General features: G+C 43.2%; 1 protein-coding gene across 5 annotated transcripts in view; it reads right to left on the bottom strand.

Moving 5' to 3' along the window:
* PDE4B (phosphodiesterase 4B) overlaps window positions 1–20,969 on the bottom strand; it is a 219,712-nt gene that overhangs the window by 153,412 nt on the left and 45,331 nt on the right. The window contains exon 1 of one of the 5 annotated variants that reach the window (XM_074598312.1): window positions 19,310–20,088. The exons of the other annotated variants lie outside the window; for them this stretch is intronic. Within the exon in view, the coding sequence (XP_074454413.1) occupies window positions 19,310–19,545 (236 nt within the window). The 5' untranslated portion in view covers window positions 19,546–20,088. Of the gene's footprint in view, window positions 1–19,309; window positions 20,089–20,969 lie in introns of those variants that run through there. 5 annotated transcript variants of the gene reach the window in all.

Genomic DNA, 20,969 nt, shown 5'->3' with positions numbered 1-20,969 from the left:
ACATTCCGGGACTTTTTCTGGCTGCAGGAGAATTTGTATATTAATTACTGTAACCTTAAAAAAATGGTGTTACAGCAGAGTACCTGGGGTCTCTCACGGTGCTTCCCAGCAGTGACAAAAAGCCTGTGTTTCATGGCAGTGGGCAGCCGGGGAGCAGTCACGCTGCTGGGGCTGACGCGGAGGTGAGGGCAGTGGGGCAGGTGGAGGGAGATAGGTGCTCCTCACTTCCATCTTCTGGCATGGTCCACACGAGAACCTCTCCTCTTCCAGCACACAGCACAGAGCAGGGCTTTGTCCTGCTGCTGGTGCCAGGGACTGTCCTGCACCTCCACCCCCCGAGCTCTGCAGGGGGGTTACTGGGGAGGGACAGTCCTGTGCAGCTCGTCTCCATCCCCCAAGCCGGCAGCAGGCGAGCTGCTGCTCTCCTCCCACCGCCCCCGTGGGCGCCTGCCTGTTTTGTTGGTGCCTTGAGATAGCTCCACGCCTGGGACCTCGCAGCCCCTCTGGCTGACAGGGAGCTCGGTGCTCCAGCAGCCACACACCTCCTTCGCGTGGCTGATGCCCAGCTGCTTCCTCGGACAGACGGCATGGCGAGGGGCTGCTCTGGAGAGCAGAGCTCCGACACACCGCACGAGAGGGGCGCTCTCAGGCTAGAGAAGCAGAAGCAGCATTGCTTCCAAATTAAAGAAGTAAAAGCCATCAAAAGAAGCATGGCCAGCAGGGCGAGGGGGGAATTCTGCCCCTCTGCTCCGCTCTGGGAGACCCCCCTGCAGTGCTGCCTCCAGCCCTGGGGCACCAACAGCAGAAGGACACGGAGCTGTTGGAGCGGGGCCAGAGGAGGCCCCGGAGATGCTGGGAGGGCTGGAGCCCCTCTGCTGGGAGGACAGGCTGAGAGAGCTGGGGGGGTTCAGCCTGGGGAAGAGAAGGCTCCAGGGGGACCTTAGAACAGCTTTGTGGTATCTGAACAGGGCCTACAAGAAAGCTGGAGAGGGATTTTTTACAAGAGCATGTAGCAATAGGACAAGGGGTAATGGCTTCAAACTGTAGAGGGGAGATTTAGATAAGATCTCAGGAAGAAATTTTTCACTCTGAGGGTGGTGAGCCCCTGGCCCAGGTTGCCCAGAGAAGCTGTGGCTGCCCCATCCCTGGAGGGGTTCAAGGCCAGGTTGGACGGGGCTTGGAGCAACCTCGGCTGGTGGGAGGTGTCCCTGCCCAGGGCAGGGGGTGCCAGTGGGTGGCCTTTAAGGTCCCTTCCAACCCAAACCATTCTGTGATTCTAAGAAAGTGAAACGTCACATACATAACTTCTCCCAGCTCTTTTCTCCTGCCTTTGGCCTGTCTCCTCTTACCTATGTCCCCCTGGACACAGAGCTCATTTGCTGCTAGCACCCGCTCCTCAACTGAGCGGCCAGAGTGACTAAAGGTCTTGCCTCCAGTCTCCAAGACCCTGAAATTATCCAAGCCCCCCAAGTAGCAAAGCATAAACCTGAGTGATAACTCTGCTCCTCAGACCCAACCATGATGTTCACCAACCAGGCTTCAAGCTGTGAGATGAAGACCCACAGGAGCAAAGAGCCACTTCCATTCGTGCTGGTCTCCATCAGCGGTGCAGACCAATGCCACCACTTGCCATTGGGACACCAGGGACAAAACAAGACAGCCTTGCCCCGTGCGGGCTGGCAATCACATACAATGACTTTGACTACTGCAAATCAAGACACAGGTGAAGAGTCGGGAGAACCACTATCTGGATGCTGGTAAGGGACTTTCTGTACAAACAGTGACTCAGAAACATTCAGCCCAGAAAATTCCTCTTGGTCTGTCCTCAGAAGACTTAAACTTGATGACCTGGAGATTAATCTTCTGCATATAATGTAAATCCAAGTATAGCAGCAGGAGGCACACACATGTCACACCAATCAAAATGGCTCAACCCAACCAGTTCAGGAAAGGATTACTGCAGTGGAATGAAAAAAAAAAAAAAAAAAAAAAATCTTTTAAAAGCTAAATAAGCTAGCCAGCGTCATAAAAATATTCAAAGAAATTAAGATGTCCCCCATGTTTCTAAAAATTAAATGCAAGATTAGAAACGTGAAACCAACAGATTCCACCTCAGCTTGAATGCCAGTTCTCTGCAAGGTACAGATTGATAAAAGCAGGAACAAAAACGAGATGCTACAGCTGATTAAAACATCAGCTAAACAAATTGTCTACAGGAAAATGCATTAGCCCCAGAGATCAAGAACAGCAGGACACCCAAATGAAATTGGATTCTTTAGATCATATGTCTAAAACATTAGAAATTCCCTTGTTTATCAGCAAAAATTAATACAATAGGGATACTCCTGGCACAGCAAAACAAACACAACGCTGACACTGAAATGACAGTCTGTGCTACGGAGGAACCAGAGAGGTTTGAAAGGAAATAGAAAACAAGCATAAAAGGTCCCGTGGGATTAGCATAAAGAAAGATTAAAATAAGAAAACAGTCGTCTTTTGGGTATGTTATAGCTAATACAGTTATGCTGATTGTCACCATTTGTTTCCAGGTATTAATACAAGAAGGAAAAAACATATGAGAGTGGTAAAAGATAAAAGCATTGCTGGGAATAACGGGATGAAATGCAGAATAAAAGTGCAGGCTATTAGAAGAAGCTTCTAGACCACAATATTTACTAAATACGCCACCGCATTAGTGACATGGCTAAACAAATAACCCCGAGTTACTTCATACTTTGTCAATTCTTGTATTTGTACTGTATCTATATATCCTATTTAACATAAATACCAAGCTGCAAAGAAGGTTAGTGGATTATTTTCAAAAATAATTTTGTGATCCTAAAAGGATGAGTAAAAATGATTAAAAATAAAACAGTCCTAAAATGAAAATTGGATCTCGTTCCTATGAGACCCGTGACAATTTTTCAATAAAGAAATTATCTCATGAAAAATCCATCTGTAATAATTCTTGTAGAGGAACGGTTACATTAGGTACCTATTATTCATATGTGCTTATTCCTCCTTTTTGGTCTGTACCGACTCCTCCTTACCAAGACCTTACCAAAGTGAACGCCGTTTCCGGTACCACAAAAGACATACTGATATTATTGATGAAAACCTTAAAAATGCATAAAGCTTGGTTCCAGCTTGGGGTACCCAGCTGGAGAATGAGAAGGGTCTCAACATGCAGAAGTTTCTCACTTGACACAAAGTGAAGTCACCGGGAGCTCCTCAGCTCATCAGGATCAAACTCAACTACAGATACCTGGTATAGCAAACACCTCTGAAATGTGAGGAGTCCAAAACCAAACCCACGATAAATCGCCAATTTCTTAATTGTGGCAGTAAACCAAAAAACCTAAAAACAAATACAACACCCCCCCCCCCCAATAAAATTATACTCTTCAGCTATACCACGTGGCGAGTCAAATACCTCTGTCACAAGGGTTGACGCCATGGATTTATCAAAACTAACCGATAGCTGCCAACGCTTGCACCCGGTGGCCTCCATCTCCGCACTGCAGCAAAGGCTTCTCTTTGGCCGCCCCTTATATCACACTTACACTTATTAAAGCACTAAGCAGTTTTTAATCTTGGTTATTCCTTTCAGTTGAGTCATTACTAGAATATGTGATTGCCTTCCTGAAATGATTAACAGTAGTGACCTTTTCAAAATTTGGAAAGATCTTTTCTGCACGCTAATACCACAATGGCTTAATTTAAACTCTAGCACAAAACCAATCTACCTAAATAATCTCTGTCAACAATTAATTTAACATTAAGAAAGTCAAGTAAAAATGCGTAGTCAGTAGCAGTTCTGTTTTTAATTCGTTTGCCCTTTTTAATATCCTGCTCAAGGCAAGAATTATTGGTGACAAAACTAGGCGCAGTTATCACATCAATTTAACTTCAGTGCACGAAGCCAAACTCCCTTCAGCTGCAAGAAGCTGCAGAGATCAATTTTTCAACATCACAAAATTCTCACCATTACAGTTTCCTGGTTCCTAGATCCGAAGAGACTCAGTAAGCCCAATGAAAGACCAGGTCACCATAAAAAAAAACCACCCACGCATCTCTACTGCCTCATAAATAAACAAATAAATAACTAAAATTGTACCCCAAAACCACAATTGTACCAGCATGTATCAACAAAAAAAGGAAGGAGATGCCTGCCACAAGAAAGGGCCGACTGAAGGGTACTGAACAGTTGGGAAACTTTAAGTGATCGTTGCTATTTTTTTCCACTCGGATAAAATGACCTATCATTTTTGTGACCAGTTCTCCCTTCCAGAAGGCATATCTGCTCAATTGTGACAAGCTACACAATTCCCAACCCAGGGCCTTGATTTCAAATGGGGAATATCAGATAATTGCCTACATTAGGGTCACACTGAAATGAAAAATAACAAGTTATTTCCAACTGCAACACACTGCTGTTTTTAGAGATTTCTGTATTACTTGAAACCCAAAACGCCTTCAAAATACGTCTCTACTTCGAAAGGTGACATATGTTACAATGCACTGTTCTAGAAGTCTCTGAAATTCTTAATTTGGCTTTGAAATCCAAAATTTAAATTTCTGAAAAAGTACATCAAGACATCCAGGATGAAAATATGCCAGTTGCAGCTCTAAAAGCGTTTGCATTAATGGCTGCTCTTCGCAGTGGAGGCAAAGTATTCTTGAAGGTTCACATCTCTGCTTTCATTCTTGTCCCCATTTGAGATTTACTTTTATCTCTCCTATCTCTTTTTAACCTTTATCTGTGGTAATCGTTTTTGTTAAGTCTTGTTAATTAAGACTGCAAGCTCATCAGGGAAACCTCCTCCCCTTTGTTTTCCTGTTCCGCATCACGCCTGGCAGAAGCACAGCATCGAAAATGCATCAGATACGTGGTTCGACAAAACCATTTCACAGAATTGGAGAGTACGGGCATGAAGGTCCTGAAGTCCACCCGTGGGCTTATATCAAAACGCCTCTGCTCATTTTAGTGTTTTATTAATATAATAGGGTTCTGCTGAGCGATTCTAATATCAACTATTAAAAAAAAATAAAAATCTAAGAAATAAATCATTCCCTCTTTCAGCCAAGAGCTGACGCCCTTCAGAGGTCCGTAGCTTCCCCTCCCACCACACTAACTTCCCAGTTTGGTCCTTCTTTAGCTAAACGCTGTGGGTTTATTCTCTTTGCCCTGACAGTTGGCTTTTAGTCTATATGACAGGGTTCACAAATTAGTGACGCAGAATTGTTCATTAGATAGTTAACCAAATGCTCCCCCAAAACCCACAGTTGCTGTAAATCTAACAAAAAATACATCATATATTCTGTTTTTCTCTATATAGGACTAAATAGTACTTTTTTTTTTCCCCAAAGGTTCCGTAAGGCATCATTAGCGTTTACCTTACGTGATACCACGATAAGAGGCAGATCTGTTTCAGTTTCTTACCTTCCCTTTCCTTCAACCATTAATGTAAATGAAAGCAAAAATGTAACTCAGCCTGTTAGCTTTGCAAAATCAAATACATTAAACAGGGTATTATTTGCCTCAGGCGATGCCGTTTCAAGTTTGTATCACTACTACCCAGGCCCATTCACTTTACAAAGAAAAAAATCTGGATTTGACAATGACTGCTGCCACTCACTTCCAACGAGCAATTGCTCTTTCACCGAGAAATCAGTTTCCACCCCAGTACATTTGAATGAACAAACCTGTGGTGTTTATTACATAGGAAATATTTTCCCTAAAGTCTTGAAATAATTTGAATTTATTTTCCTTTACCTTCATAACACATTACCAATAGAAATCAGAAATTAACCAAGACCTTTCTTCTGAGAGCAATTTTATCTTTAACAACTTGGAAATCAGATTTTAGCAATGAAATAACAGTGTTTGTTTGGATGAGAACCACTAAAAAACACCCAAACAACCAACTAAATGCCTGGGACTTAAATCTCCAGGTTGATTGCTCTGATTGTCACCAGCTTGGGGGGCGAGACGCTCTCCTGTTGACAGCCATCACCAATGTTTAGTCATTTATCTCAGAGACAACTTCCAAACTATTTTTCAAAATTTGACCGATAAGACCGATAAATTGCATCACTTGAAGATCTGTGAATATTTGCCTTATATTGTCATGCACACAACTTTAATGAGTTTTTAAAACATCAGCCCTCTATATTTTTGAGCTCGCTTCCATACTTATAATTTACACAGTTAATAATGCAACCCTCCATATTGTGCTTGACTATCTCCTGCCGCGTTCTCTTGTTCCATCTCCCATCCCTTCAGCACAGAAGCAAGATCACGGTTTCTCAATTTTAATGTTCTTTTAAGACTTACCTAACAAGTGAGAATAAGGCAAATAACATAAAGACTGAGCAAAAAGCCAGGGCTGATATTTGAGTCCGAACTACGAGAGGTCCAGCGATAGAGGTGACGGTGAGCGAGTGAGTGATGTAGATCAGGAGCGACAGGAAGACTCAGACACAGAAATGCAACTTCCATCTCAGGCCGTGGGGAGAATTTGTCGTTTCTCCCACTTCTATTATTACAGAATAGAGCCACGATCTTAATTCATCATCTTTTTTTCAAATTTTACTTTGTGAATTAACATCAATTTAAGTCCTTTTAATTCATTCTAAATCACTTTAACCAACCATTAAAACCAAACCCATTTCTCAAGTCCACCTCGAGGCGATTGTGAGCAAGTTCACCACGAAGGGAGTACGCTCTCGAATACTGTTAGTGGTTAACATTATGTGACTCCTAAACAATACAAATACGCTCTGAATACAATAAAACAACCTATCGGAAAATATTTCTATCCCATAGAGCAAAGTCCTGATATTTTTCACTTAGCCTTCCGTGGAGTCCGTGGTTTACAGGATTTGAGTAAAGGAAATTCTAACCCAAAGTCCACAGACTATTCTCAAAAAAAACCTTCATTGCCTTCCAGGCACAGCTGAAGAAGATTCCCATTCAGTTCACAACAGGCTGACCAACTGAAAGCATTTACAACTTGTTACAACTTTTTTTTTCAATGTAAAATAGCAACTGACAAGTACAAGACAAACGGTAATAATCGTCTGCGGCGGGGACGCAATGTATCGCACTTGTGAATGCAGACAGCGATGCAAGAGCTTCTTTCTGGGCTACGCTGTAAAAATAGCAAAGCCTGACATTTAAAGCATTTTTTTTCCCTTATGGAGGCAGGTTTCAAGTACAGTAATGCAGATTTTCACCAATCACTTCTTGAAAACAGAGCAAAGCTTTAGGTCTTGGTGACTTAGGAAGGTGTTTTAGTTGCAGGCAGAGGGGGTGAGAAAACATCCGCATGTCCATGGAGGTGACAGCTTAACGCTTCTCCAAGCTAGAAGAAAGGGCGGCAGATGACTCTAGGTCCTAGACTTAGAGAGATTGCCAAGATATTGTCCACCACAGAAGCCCATTTCAAGATCATGTTGGTATAATGTGTGGGCTTCTCATTACACCAACTTCTCTTTCAATGTGCGTGTTCCAGTGTCACCCCTACCATCCCGTACCATCTTCTCTCTTCCGTTCCTTATTTGCCATTACGCCAATGGAATCACCTGCCTCTCATTACCAACGTCATGGTGAAGAGATCTCTTGAGACAGTAGGATTGTTCCTCATACATTCTTCCCAACATTTAAGGATATTTGTCTTGCAATGACAATGAAGTTCTTCGGGGTTTTATTGGGGTTTGATCTGTGAGCTTGGGTGGGGTTTTTTTGTGCTAAGGACATCATTCATCATTTGTTACCAGCTTTTTGAGAGCAAAAATAACTAAGTAATGCCTTAGTGCCCGTGATTCAGAAACATGCAACATTTGCAGCGTCCAACAATTTCATCTGGAACTGGAGGAGCTCAGTATCAAATAAAAAGTGCTGCCTCGTAATAATTTATGAATACACTGTGACCTCTTGATGAGGATGTTTACTGAATGTATACATCGGTTTAATCTAACAGCCAACTGTTGGAAAAGCAAGCAGCAAGCCCAATAAGGGCTGGAGGCAGCCCAATCCACAAACAGTGGAGGACAACGCAAGAGCCATTTGTTTTCATGCTCCACCTCTGATCTCCAGCAGCTCAACAGAATAGTTTGTTACGGGGATCCAGTCTGACAATACAGACCTTGACTAGACTTGAAAGGACACGTTCCCTAAGGGGGAAGAGAGAGCTTTGGAAAACAGACTGATACTCGGATCTCAAAAGTTAACGGCGGTTACAGCTTGTCATCATTAATTTATAGTGATCATAGTTAAGAGATGTGTATAATTACTACCTGCTTTGCAAACTTCCCTGCTTAAGTCAACCACTAAAGAAATACTGAAATACATCATGTTATCCATTTACTCTGATAACCACGAGCAAACCCAGTTCATCTCCGGAGTACTGCAGTCTACCTCGGCAATAGGATAGTAACTCAAATACTCTGTGATCCCACATCCCTTCCTTCCAAAACCAGACCTCAGGCAACTGGGATAAGGACAGAGCTAAATACACAACCCCAGAGTAAATTACCCCAGTAGTGGCAGCTGGGGAAGGCGGCATGACTGGAGAAGTACAGCATCCAGGGAGCACCAGCCTGCTCTGATGGCTGGGACACAGCGAAGCCATCACTAGCTTTAGCGAAGCTTTAGACACTACATACCACAAAAGATGCAGAAATTGGATGCTAGGAGCTCTAGAGTTGTGACAGCCCTCAGGAAATCACGCCCTCACATACACTGTGAAAGTGCTCATGGTTGTAATAAATGAATGCTTATGGAAAATGAGCCTTCCCTGGTTTTTCTACAAATATTCTGAATTCCTCCCCATTTAGCTTGCTCGAGAGGGGACAGAATAAGGCAAATGGACTGAGAACCTCTTAAATGAGCGCTCGCGTGTTAATGTACAGGAATTAGATCTTCAGCTGATCACACATTTGTGCATGAACTCCTAGAGTGGGGCTCCCAGTCCCGCAGCCATGAATAGAAACCATGCAAAGCTCACACTGAGTGCCGTGCCATTTATCCATCAGCAGAGAGGTGTCTCCATCTGTGGTGCAGAAGAACAGCTTGATTTTGTGACAGAGGAAACATTGCTCTAACACAGTCTACTCATACTGATGGTCATTTCGCTGCTATCACTGTTTCTGTGAAAGCTGCGGCATAAACAGTCTTTGGTTGAAATAGGAACACATTCCAGGTTGTGAGGTAAGGGAATCCCATAGAAACGTATACACCCAGATGAGCGAAGCCTACTAATCTAAGGTTATCTGAAGCTGTAGGAAGGAGATGCCAACAGAGACATCTCCATCAGAAAAATTATATTCCCTACTCATGCTTTTAGCATGTTCATAGGAAAACACCAGTATTATAAAATACATCTATGATATCGGGCAGAGAAGGAACTCCAAGTGCTGGACCAAGTGCCTGGAGAGCTACAGCACTGAGCCACCAGAAGCAGATGCTTGTACAAGGCTCTCCAGCACAGCTTCTCAACAACACGGGCCTCTATGTCTGAAGCAAATACTTCTGCCAGAATACACTACCTAAGCCTCTTAAAAGCAAATCCTGTTGCTATGAAAATTCATGGGAACTTGATTTTTCAGGATAAGATTCTAGTTTTTGAAGATAAGGTAGGGCTAGGAACAGAAGTGTCTCACACTGTGAACAGTGGTTCTCTTCCCAAAAGTTTTACAGTGTTGTATGATTGGCATCGGGACCTGGATTTACTTGATGTTACTTTTTTAACTAGGTAAATTAGTCCCCAACATTGCTTTCTGCAATATTTGAATAGTAACAGTCGTCACGTATGTTTGCAAGTCTTCAGGAAACACGCATTCAAATCTCTTAAGGATGGTTTAATAAAGATTTGAAAGCTGGCGCCGAAGTCTAGCTGAGAAGTCAATGGCTGGATTACAAGCCACCCTGAGGCCGGCAGTGTAATCGCCAGGTATTCACAACCGCTTGCGGATGCAAACACCTTGGAGGCAATAAATGTGCTGGTTACTAACATCAGGTCCTCACCTGAGAGGAACAGACAAAACTTCCTCCAAAGCCTGAATCCGAAGAGGGCTTCAGAGGTGATGGTGAGATGTGGAAGGCTGAGGAGAACTCTGGCTCAGGTCTTCAAAGACTTGCCTCTTCCAACAGCGTTGGTCTTTAATTCCAGCAGCTGGCTCTCAGAACCCTAAGTGCCTACGGACAGCCTGACACGCTACTGACAAAGAGTGACTGCATCCATTAGAATCAATGCAGATTCATCCCAAAATCGTTTCTCGCAGGATTAGTGTGCTGCCCAGCTCCTCTTGTCCAGCCCTTCTTCCTCTCCCATTCTCTGCTTTGCCTCGGCTCTGTGTTCCTTTTCAACCTCCTCTGGAGTTTCCGCATCTCATATTTGATCATTTTCCATTCTTTCCCCACCACAAAAAAAAACCCAAAATAAAATGATCCACAGATAAGCAAGAGGACTGCTCATCTAAGCAATATAGGACAGGATGCTTTAACGTGTTCGTTTTGGTAACTCTTTCTCCCATATCTTGTCTGCTCTGCTTAAAAAAGAGAAACACTGCAGTACATAGCACAGAACTTCAGTCACAACTGGATGATCAGGTCTTTGATAAGCATTAACTTTACCCAACAATCCATAATTTGACTTAGTACACCATTCTAAGGAACCGAGATCTGAAAATACCCTTGAACCTCCAAGGACCAAACGCCTCCTGATCGTTGCCCAGCTCCCTTAGACCTCTTTCCTGGGCCACGAGCGCCAGAATGCACTGGGTTCAGTACAGGTTCAGGCCCTCTAATTATCTTAGTAATAACAAATCCAATAAAGTGGAAGAGCTAATTTTGCATTATTGTTATGAAAGAAACCTTTCCCTCTAACCTAATGAAGTTGTCCATCATTACGCAATTATTACCTGCACTGGGACAGCGTCAGCAGGGTTCATTAAAGTTTTTTGAAACGAAGTAGCAGCATAAAATGTTTCTAATTTTCAGATAGGTTCTTTATATACTGAAAAGGCAGCAAGCAACTGTTCATTCACAAGCTATATTCTGCACATTTTAAGAACATACAGTAAATGCCATGATACTGCGGTTAAAACTACCTGTTAATATCACAAAAAGAGGTCATTTCTTAAACATTTTTGTTGTACTTGCCCTTTGTCAACCTGTATCAGTGTAAAAGCTGCACCCGAGCTGAGAGAAAAATCAATCAATTTCTGTTCTCTTTTACTGCTAAAATTAGATTAATGTCTCCTTATGCTTCCTTTCAGGAGGTCTGCTTTCAGATGGTACAACGAGCTTGCTTTTCCATGCCAACGTCTAGACGGCTTAGCTACGTCAGACACCGATAAAACAGGAATCCAAGAAGTTACTGTACCAAGGCAAATATGCAACGAAATGGAAATTATTCAGTATATACATATGTAGGAATCTACCTGCAGTACCTTTTCATTCAGAATCCTTTCCCGAGGTCTGCGTCGTGATGCATCATCATACGCTGTACACAGCCGCACAATGAAAAATCATCATCCCAGCAATAACCGAACCACATAATGCTGGACACATGGAGCTACTGGAAGTGCAACAAAAACTCTTTCTCCACATGAGCACACGCTGATTCAGGGCAAAATGATAAAATGGTTCCCATTTAATTCCATTAACTGCCGTGCAGATGTTTTGCCTTCATAGCATTTAAATCTGTTGCGGAGAAAGCTGCAATAAACTGCTCTATCATGATAAAATGCAACTTGCTGGGTCACCAAAAAAAAGGATAAGGCCTTTAAACAAGGTTACATAGAACATATAAAGGCAAATTCAGTTCTAGTGAGTGCAGGCATCCTAATTCGACCCATAAAAGCTCTCCTTTTCTACACAAAGTTCTAGACAGTAGCAAAGTAGGCAGCTTCCTAATGTAGCGGATTATTATGGCAACGAAAAAATAAAAATCAAATCCCTGTCCCCAGAGCTTCCTCTGCCAATGGCAGCAAAGCCAGCTGGCGCTGCTGCTGCAGAGAGGGAAGCTGCTGAGATACAGCGGCTGGTGGACACGTCTGGCAGCAGGGTCGGTCACTCCGGCCCGCCTCCTCTCGCTCTGGCCATCCATCTCTACCATTTGTGGTAGGGTCCCATCTCTAAAGCTACAGAAGTCTCTCTGCACCACTGGGAAGTTTGGCAACAGTCCTTTTTCCTACTCTGATGTTGTTTGTCGTGTCAAAAAATACCTCAAACCATATATTTTTGGTCTCTCAGCACTGCCCCCTTCTCCTACCCGTATCTCTTTCCTCCCTCCTCAACCCATTTAAAGGACAACTTGAATCTACACGCTGTTGTCAGCCTTTTTACTCCAAGTTCTTCTCACATTTTTGTCAATCAGTTTTATTGGAAAGAGTGGAAACTCAAAGCAATCTGCATCAAACCTGATTCCTATGTAAGTGCACCATACTCGCGACATGGAAAATGTGAATATACTACAGCATACCACACCACCAGGAAGGTCTACATTCATCAGGAGGTACTAGTAGATCAATCAAGTGTTCACCACAAAAAAAATTAGGGTTTTGGGGTTTTTTTCACCACAGAAGAAAATAAATCAGCTAATATATTGCTGTTTCTCTAGTCTTGTTCTTTTATTATTTAATATATGCTCTGCTCCTCAGCAATACCTATTTGTAGTGTTGAGAGAACAAAAGAATTTGAGAAACTTAAAAACTTTAATATTAAGCTTTCTTCCAGTCCTTCCCAGTGGTAGAGGTTTATCTGAAAGAAGAGACTGAATCTGTGCATGTATTTCTTGGAAAATAAAACCATATTTCATATTAATGTTTTTTGACATGGGTAGCTATGGCAATATTTTACCCCAAGACATTATCAGCTGCTGTTGCACAGGTCGTCTTCTTTTACTTTAGCATTATGCTTGTGTGTCACTATTTCAGTACATTTCACAAATGTCTATTATTTATTACCAGTTATAGCCTTACCGTGTGGTGAGACAGGAACTCACACACGTCAAGCGATGCTGCCGATTGATTCATAAAGCACCATATTTGCTGTCAGACCAGACGGTATTGTGGAAAAGGCAAGAAGTGAATTATAAAGTGTAACAAACAACACGGATCCAAACGCTTACGCAAGGCAACGCCTCCCAGAACTTGGTAAAAGCCATAGCATGCCAAGAGCAGAGTGAGGTCTGTTCTTTACATTTTGTATGTCATTCCCATTCGGGCAGTCCAACAGGAAATTGAGAGCACCTGTAATTTTCACACTGTAACTTCCCAAATCTGCTCCCTTCTTTCTACTTCTCCAAACCCACGTTTGCGAATCTGTCCATCGCAGAATCAGCAGAGCATTTTCTGGGACACTGCTTTAATTCACCTCTGCCAAGAACATCAGCCATGTTTTAACCTGAACTAATTTTTGACTCTTGCAGAATGCCCATACTGACGTCGTTACAGGAGAACCCACAAACCCGACTTGTCAAACTACCCCCCAGCTCGCACCATGCGGCAGAGAAGCACGCCGTCACTGTGGAACCCATCTGATGTTCTCCTAAGGTTGTGCCAGGTAATACCAGAAAAACACGGAGAACACTGAGGAGAGCTAGCTGCGGTTATTCAGAAACAAAAAAGGCTGAAAAAGATTAAAAAAACCCCAAATAATGAAGGGCCAGTGAATGCAGAGATCTGCAGAGAAGCTAATCTACACTGCATAAATTATGTGGCAGACACATTTGGGGTTTATCAGTCTGTCCTGGCAACCGACTCAAGCACGTAAGAAGCAAACTGTACCTCCTGGAAACGTACAGCACCAATCTGTAGATGCTATCGCAAAGGCGAGTTTCACACATCAACACAGCTTTCAACAAAGCTAAATTCAACGGTACAGCTTCCTCAAGAAACCATTTTGGCACAGAAAACATTAACTTTATAGTTAAGCCTGTGTATGAGAGCTGGGGATCACGGATTCTCTAGGTCCCAGCCACCAAGGTCAGTCATAAAATCTCTCTGAATCTATATTCCTGACAGATGAGCACACTGTAAACATTAAAAGCTTACTTGAAGGTATTACAAATTCCAGAAAGAGTGTTTATTTCTCTGAGAAGGGAACCACTCTCTTTCTCTCTCCCCCTCTCAGACAAACGGCTGAATCTATCCAATTCAAATTACCGTTAATACAATAACCTGTTGTACTTTGCTGGAATCCTCACTAGCTGGTGAGTATTTTAACACCACTTTTTCCCAAGTGAGTGGCTGGGGGATAAAAGAAGTTTCTCCTTTCTATCCTCTATGATTGTAGACAGGGTTTAGAGACAAGATATACAGTCAGAAGAGATGTAAACATTACCCAGCTGGTTCTGTGTTTGTTGTGTGTGCTTATTTCTTTTGTCTGAAGAAGTCTTCACTCCTCACCTTCATTTCCTTTGGAATCCTTCCTGCCACTGGCTGCTAGCGCTGAGGAACTCTCCTCAGGACAGATGGGAGAATGTATTCAAGGGGAACCTTCTGGTTTTTCCCCATCCTTTTCCCTATTCCCTTCAGTTAGTTTCTCCTAAGAGTTTGAGTAGATAACTGAGCAACACAGTGTGTCCAATACCAGTCCCAGTTTGAAAGAGAAACTCCAGAAAGCAAGAGAATCATCCTATTTGGCTTGAAAGGCTTGAAATCACATCTACAGTGAGAAACACAAACAGACCAGCTCATGGAAATAAAGACAAGCATGTTATTCAACACTGGAGCTGTGGAAATGCATCTGCTATATATACAGCAGAGTTGAAACAGGCCCAAAAGCATATCATATGGTACTTTCAGGGAGAGATGTGAGAGACGCTAGCTTTGTCTCAAAAGCAAAAGTCAATTCCTCTAGCCCAAGTATGGCATGGAGCTGGCCAGGAGGTCTCAGATCAGAGCCCTGGTGCCCAGGGTGCCAGCACAGGGCAGAGGCCACCTCACTGCAGCTGGACGCGGTAGGGCTTGGTGCTGAAAGGGACTCCAACAGGGATGAGGTCCCACCAGGAGCTTCACTCCATCACGTGAGTTCTGTCCTGAGACTTGTACAGACCACTGTAACATAGAATCATAGAACTGCCCAGGTTGGAAGGGACCTTTCAGATTATTGAGTCCAACCATCAACCCAACACTGACAAAAGCCACCGCTAAACCGTATCTCTAAGCACTGTGTCTACCCGTTTTTTAAATACCTCCAGGGATGGCGACTCCACCACTGCCCTGGGCAGCCTCTTCCAATGCTTAATAGCCCTTGCAGTGTAAAATTTTTTTCCAGTATCCATCCTAAACCTCCCCTGGCGCAACTTGAGGCCGTTTCCTCTTGTCCCATCACCTGTTCCTTGGGAGAAGAGCCTGACCCCCCCTGCCTACCCCCTCCTTTCAGGGAGCTGTAGAGAGCCAGAAGGTCTCCCCTCAGCCCCTTTCTCTCCAGGCTGAACACCCCCAGCTCCCTCAGCCGCTCCTCACCGGACTTGTGCTCCAGACCCCTCACCAGCTCCGTCGCCCTTCTCTGGACAGGCTCCAGCCCCTCAATGTCTTTCCTGGAGTGAGGGGCCCAAAACTGGACACAGCCCCTGAGGTGGGGCCTCGCCAGTGCCCAGTACAGGGGAACAGGGGAATGGTCACTGCCCCAGTCCCACTCACCTACCATGTTTCTGATACAGGCCAGGATGCTGTTGGCCTTCTTGGCCAACATGACCCAATGACTGGGGAAATTCATGGGTCTTATAAATTTCTGTTATCCTCAACAATTTCAAATATATAGACAGTCTCCAAAAATTGAATTTTCTGAAATACTTCTCCAAGTGTGGGTTGCCACTAGGTAGGTCTTTCTTATCGGGTTCTAGAAGCACAATGATCAGAAAGCATAACAAGATGTGGCATATTTTGATAGCTTTGATTTGCCTACAGTATTTTCTGCAGCTCCGAGTAATTAAACCGATCAGTTGTTATTCACCACGCTTGGAAAAAACTCAAATGCTACCCCTCTGACTGGATTGTGCCATATTATTTAACTTACTAAATCCCACCACTGAAGATTATTATGTAATGAAAACAGATCATGTTTTCAAAAAAAATAAGGCGACCATATGATTTACATTTTAAAAAGCAAATGGGTGTCTGTATTTCAATTGCACTGAAGGATAACCAAAAGAAAAAACAGAGCAAAAATTCCTAGTATACCATTTCTGTTCTGTACTGTATTATCTTTAAACTAGATAAGAGGCATAAAGAAAAAAAACAGGCTTAAACCCACTTAGCTGTTGAAAGCTAAATGTGAATTAATTTGGAAAAAAAACCCACTAAAGTCTTAGTTAAGAAAAGACAATAAACATCATATTATAAAAATCGCTTAATTAAAAAGCCAGTGTTCATCAAACAGCAGAGCCAATGACTGTCTATACATCAAGAAACTGGGTTATTTTATACAAATGAGGCATTTGGAGACTGGACACAGCAAGAGCGGCCACGGCAAAGCGTTTAAGGGGTTCGGAGCAGGAAGGGATCAGCTTGACAGATGTTTGAAGGCAACTGCGTTGACGTGTTGGTCATGTACTGTCGTAAGAACTGGATCCCGAGGAAAAGAAAGATTGGGAGCACAGAGCCTTATTTAAAAAATAAAAAACAAAACAAAACAAAACACAAAACAACCAGAAAAACCAAACCCTGAAACCTCCTTTTCCTTTTTCTTTGTGGATAAGATCTGATGCCTGGATATTGGAGAAGACAGGTGACAACAGAGATTTCACCGGCATAATCAGGAGAAAGAAGTTGAAATGTGTTCAGTCATAAAAGAAGGAAAACGCCTAGAAAAGGCAATTAGTTAAAAAAGTAAAGGAGAAGAGCAAGGGAAGACAGAAAACCGCAAATAAGGGGGCACAGAAGAGTGAACAGAAGATTCATCAAGTAACAACATTGGCAATGATGATAAAGGTGGTGAAAGATCACATTCTACCACGCCACTAACCCCAAACTGAGCAAGTTTACTGTTTCTATTCTATTGACGAGGCTATGAAAGTTACAGATTATATGATATCCAAGAGCACGGATTCATTTCCTTGCTTCGTATCGCTGTGTAGTTGGTGTTTCCTGTACATTTACTCCTGAGGTAACTCCGTTGGTACCCAGACACCACCTCCCAGCTCAAGACAAAAGAGCTCCTTACGTAAGTGGCGTTTTTGCTTAGCACAGGTGATGATGTTTTCATGCACTGCACAACAAATTCACAACTAATAAGCAAATTCAGTCCCACAGCTGAAAGTACACCATCTACAACACACGTGCAGCAGCTGTACAGGCATTCTAATGTTGTATCACACTTAAATAGTTTAAATTCCCTCCTGTTTTATAACATGCTGAAGCAAATTGACAATATGTCTGGATTTGCTATGTATTTTGACTGCATTAAACATGTACTCACACTCATACATTCTGGAAACCTGTCCTTGCAAGGGTGATTTCCTTCATTTCTACAATAGTTCACTTCGTATCTAAGGTTAAAACACTTCCACGCAGTTCATAACCACCTGATATTAAAAACTTTAAAAAAGGCAAAGAGTATGAGAACCTTCCATCATTCCATTAAAAAATGAACCTAGAGCAATCCCACCGCCTTTACAAGTTGGTTCAAGCAGAAATTATGAGTTACATCTACAAATATGTGTGTGTGCATATATATTTTTTTATTATTTTTTTCACCAAACAATACAGCTACCCTGTGCCAGGTCTGACCACATTCTGCTCTACCAATTCCCAGCAGTTCCATCTTTCCACAGTATGAATTTCTCCAAACGTGCTACCGGGGGGAAGCCGAGCAGCCCCCCACTGCTCCAATGCTGAGAGATACGACAGATGCTCAAGGGATTTAACGTGTATAAACCTGAACATTCCTGACTACAACAAATTAAAATGCTAGAGGAAGCTCAAGAACACCCTGAAACGCTTACAGCATGTAACCAGTTTGGGTGGCTGTTATTACTGCTTCAATTAAAAATAAATAAATGAATAAATAAATAAATAAAAAGCAGAAAGTCTGCATGATTCGAGAATTCTAATTTGAATTGAATGCTGCCGCACTCCAAAGGCATTTCAGACTGTGTTTAAAAAAGAATTAGAAAGTCAGTTACCCCAATTCTACCCAGAAGATACTCAGCAGATACTCCCTGGTATCAAAGTTTTCAGTTTTTCCTCTTATTTTTCTTACTGTTCAACAGCACAAAACAACTCTAAGAGCTACTAATCCACTCTGAACAAGTAATTAGTAATTCACTTCAGAAGTAAATACAGCTCTAAAATACAGCAGGACTCAAATGAAGCATTTTAAAAAAGCGTTCTATTTTTAAAAGTAGCAGACAAGGATGGGCATTGCAGATACCCCAAAGCAACTGGCTCACGCAGACACAACCGGGATAGTCTCATCCGCCCTCCTCCGACTCAGGCTATGGAATAGGAAGGTAAGGGATACGGCTATGTGTCAGCAGGATTTCAAAATATTCATATAAATGAAAGTTTTCTGGTTTAATTCCCACAGTCACCTATCACATACTTATAGAGACTCTTGGAATTTAAAAGGCAGACCGTAGGAGACCCATATAGAGTCAATTCAGTAAACAAACCAATGAGATACACATAGGTTTTCCTGAATTACATCTTTTGATTACTGTTTATGGCACGGTTTAACCAGGATAAGTGACAGTCAGAGGCAGCTCACAATCAACGGTAATGGCATGCAAATTGACTATTTGGGGTTGGTAATTTGAAGGGAGGGAAAAGAAGACTCTTAGCTGGAGTTTCCTTGAAAAAATGGCTGAAAGAAGGGATACATGTAGCTAGCAAAAACTGCTTAAAAGCCCCTCACAGTGAAGTTAAAGCCCTTTTCCAGCATTTAACTCCAAGAGTGCCCTGCCCAAATCGTCCGGGCTGCGCCGTACCATCATCTGCAGTCGGAGCTGACAGGGGCAAAGAAAAAACACCCGTCTTGAAGGTTCTGAAATGAATTCATGTGTTCGACCTACAGCAACATAACGCCTGGGAAAGTTACCGGCTGCCGCCTTTGTTCGACAGAGATTAACCACGGCACACACGAATAATGGGCTGGAATTATTCTGGAGAACAGAAGCTGAATGGCAATTGTCGAGGCACTGCATTATACATACTTTGGCTGCCTTCTGCTCTATTCATTTAACACTTGCAGGGAGTAGCGTGAATGAATCTCGGCTCGTTTTTTCCCCCCTGTTAAAACCACAGCTACACACACTGTTTTGGAAACCCGCACTGATAGCCCAGCAGATCTTACCATGTATGTGCCACCGTAAAGCGACGACGCTGGCGGATGCTTTTATTGACGAGCAACTTTCTGAAAAAGCACGGAGAGTTCCTCGGTGAACTGCGAGGGGAAATTTTTGGAGACGTAGGTCTGTTCCCAGGCAGCTTGGGAAGCTCGAGCTCTAAATGCATTTGTTCTTTGAAAGTCCTTATGTAAATCTCTGTCTCTGGAGTAGCAAGTTCCCTAGAAGAATCTTTTGCTGTCATAGCTCAGACGTTATGTGAGCTCTCACCATTCAGAAAACGTAACAAAAACACATCACGCAGGCATCGCCGCAGATTTAAAACGCTGATAAATTGGCAGAGCTTACCCCGCTCATTCACAAGGCTGGGCTCCAAATGGAAAGGCTGCCTGAAGCAACGGCAGCATAAATCGAAGGACGATAAGCCAGGGCTGTCAGAAAACCCTTTATCAGCCCAGCTCTCCCTCTGAAAATGCGCCAAAGTGTTTCTGTGTCAGCAGCCTCCGTGCGGATGCAGCTCGCCTGCCAGCTACACACCGACGCGCGCCGGAGCCATTCAGCCCCGCACACCAGCTCATGAAAAATTCATAACAGCCGCCTCCCGATCAATCCCTTTCCTATAGCATTTTGGCTTCACAGACTTCACAGAAAAATGCCGGATTTTTCAGTGTGCACTAATAAAATCAAGGAATTCCCTAGTCTGTCGCAAGCCAAGTAACCCCATTCATTCAGGCCCAGGATGTTTAATAAAAAGGTCTTCATTCAGAATTAGTTTTACCCGTGCTGCAGTAGCTCCACCCATGACATGCTTATTGGCTCGATATTATTTTGACAACTGGACTCTGTTCGGCTCCGTCTTGTGTTATGAGCGTGTCGGATTCTCATGAAATTTTAACGAGCCGTCTAACACCATGACATCGTTCCTGGGCATCGCCGAGTGCACCCCAGGCACTGCCGGAGCGACCCCCGGGACGGCAGCAGCGCTGGCTCGGAGGGAGACGTGCGCCGCGCTCAGGGTGGGCCAGGAAGAAAAGGTCTAATAGGGGAAAAAAAAACAAAAGGAAGCAAGGCATAATTTTGTGCAAGAACAAAGCATGCAAAATGCACGCTGCACAGACGAAGCTGAACGCTGCCTGGGATCTACCCACGGTCAAAGGGCAAAATCACTGCCAGGCACTGGGGACGCTGGCACAGGGTGAGCAAAGAGAGGGGAACACTAAAGGGTGGGGGATCCGCCCCCCCCCGGCAAAGACAAATTAATTTGAATTAATTCATCTAAGCGATGTATGTATTTAGGAACACAAAAAACACAAGATTTGTTCTGGACATAAACAACCTCTACATTTTCCAGGATAAAACTCTAGGGAAGGAAATTAAAGACAAGATTCGATGCTGAACATAATAAATACCACAGGGAGTGGCAGAGCATCTTTTTAACTGCTCAAAAGTAGGTGACTCTTAAATGTAAATACAATAATTCTTTTTAAAGGAGGAGGAGAAGAAAGAAAAGAGCATACCCAGCCAGCCTGCGGTGAAAGTGCTCTGATCTGTGTGCAAGAGGTTGAGCGCGCAGTATAGGCACCGATTACACAACAAACCCCCCCCAGTCCCGACCCATTCCAGTGGTCTTTTCACTCATATATCCCAAAATGCTTCACAAAACCATTA

This window comes from Larus michahellis, chromosome 8 (assembly GCF_964199755.1).
Source record: "Larus michahellis chromosome 8, bLarMic1.1, whole genome shotgun sequence".
Classification (NCBI taxonomy): domain Eukaryota; kingdom Metazoa; phylum Chordata; class Aves; order Charadriiformes; family Laridae; genus Larus; species Larus michahellis.
This window is presented reverse-complemented; position numbering and strand designations above follow the sequence as displayed.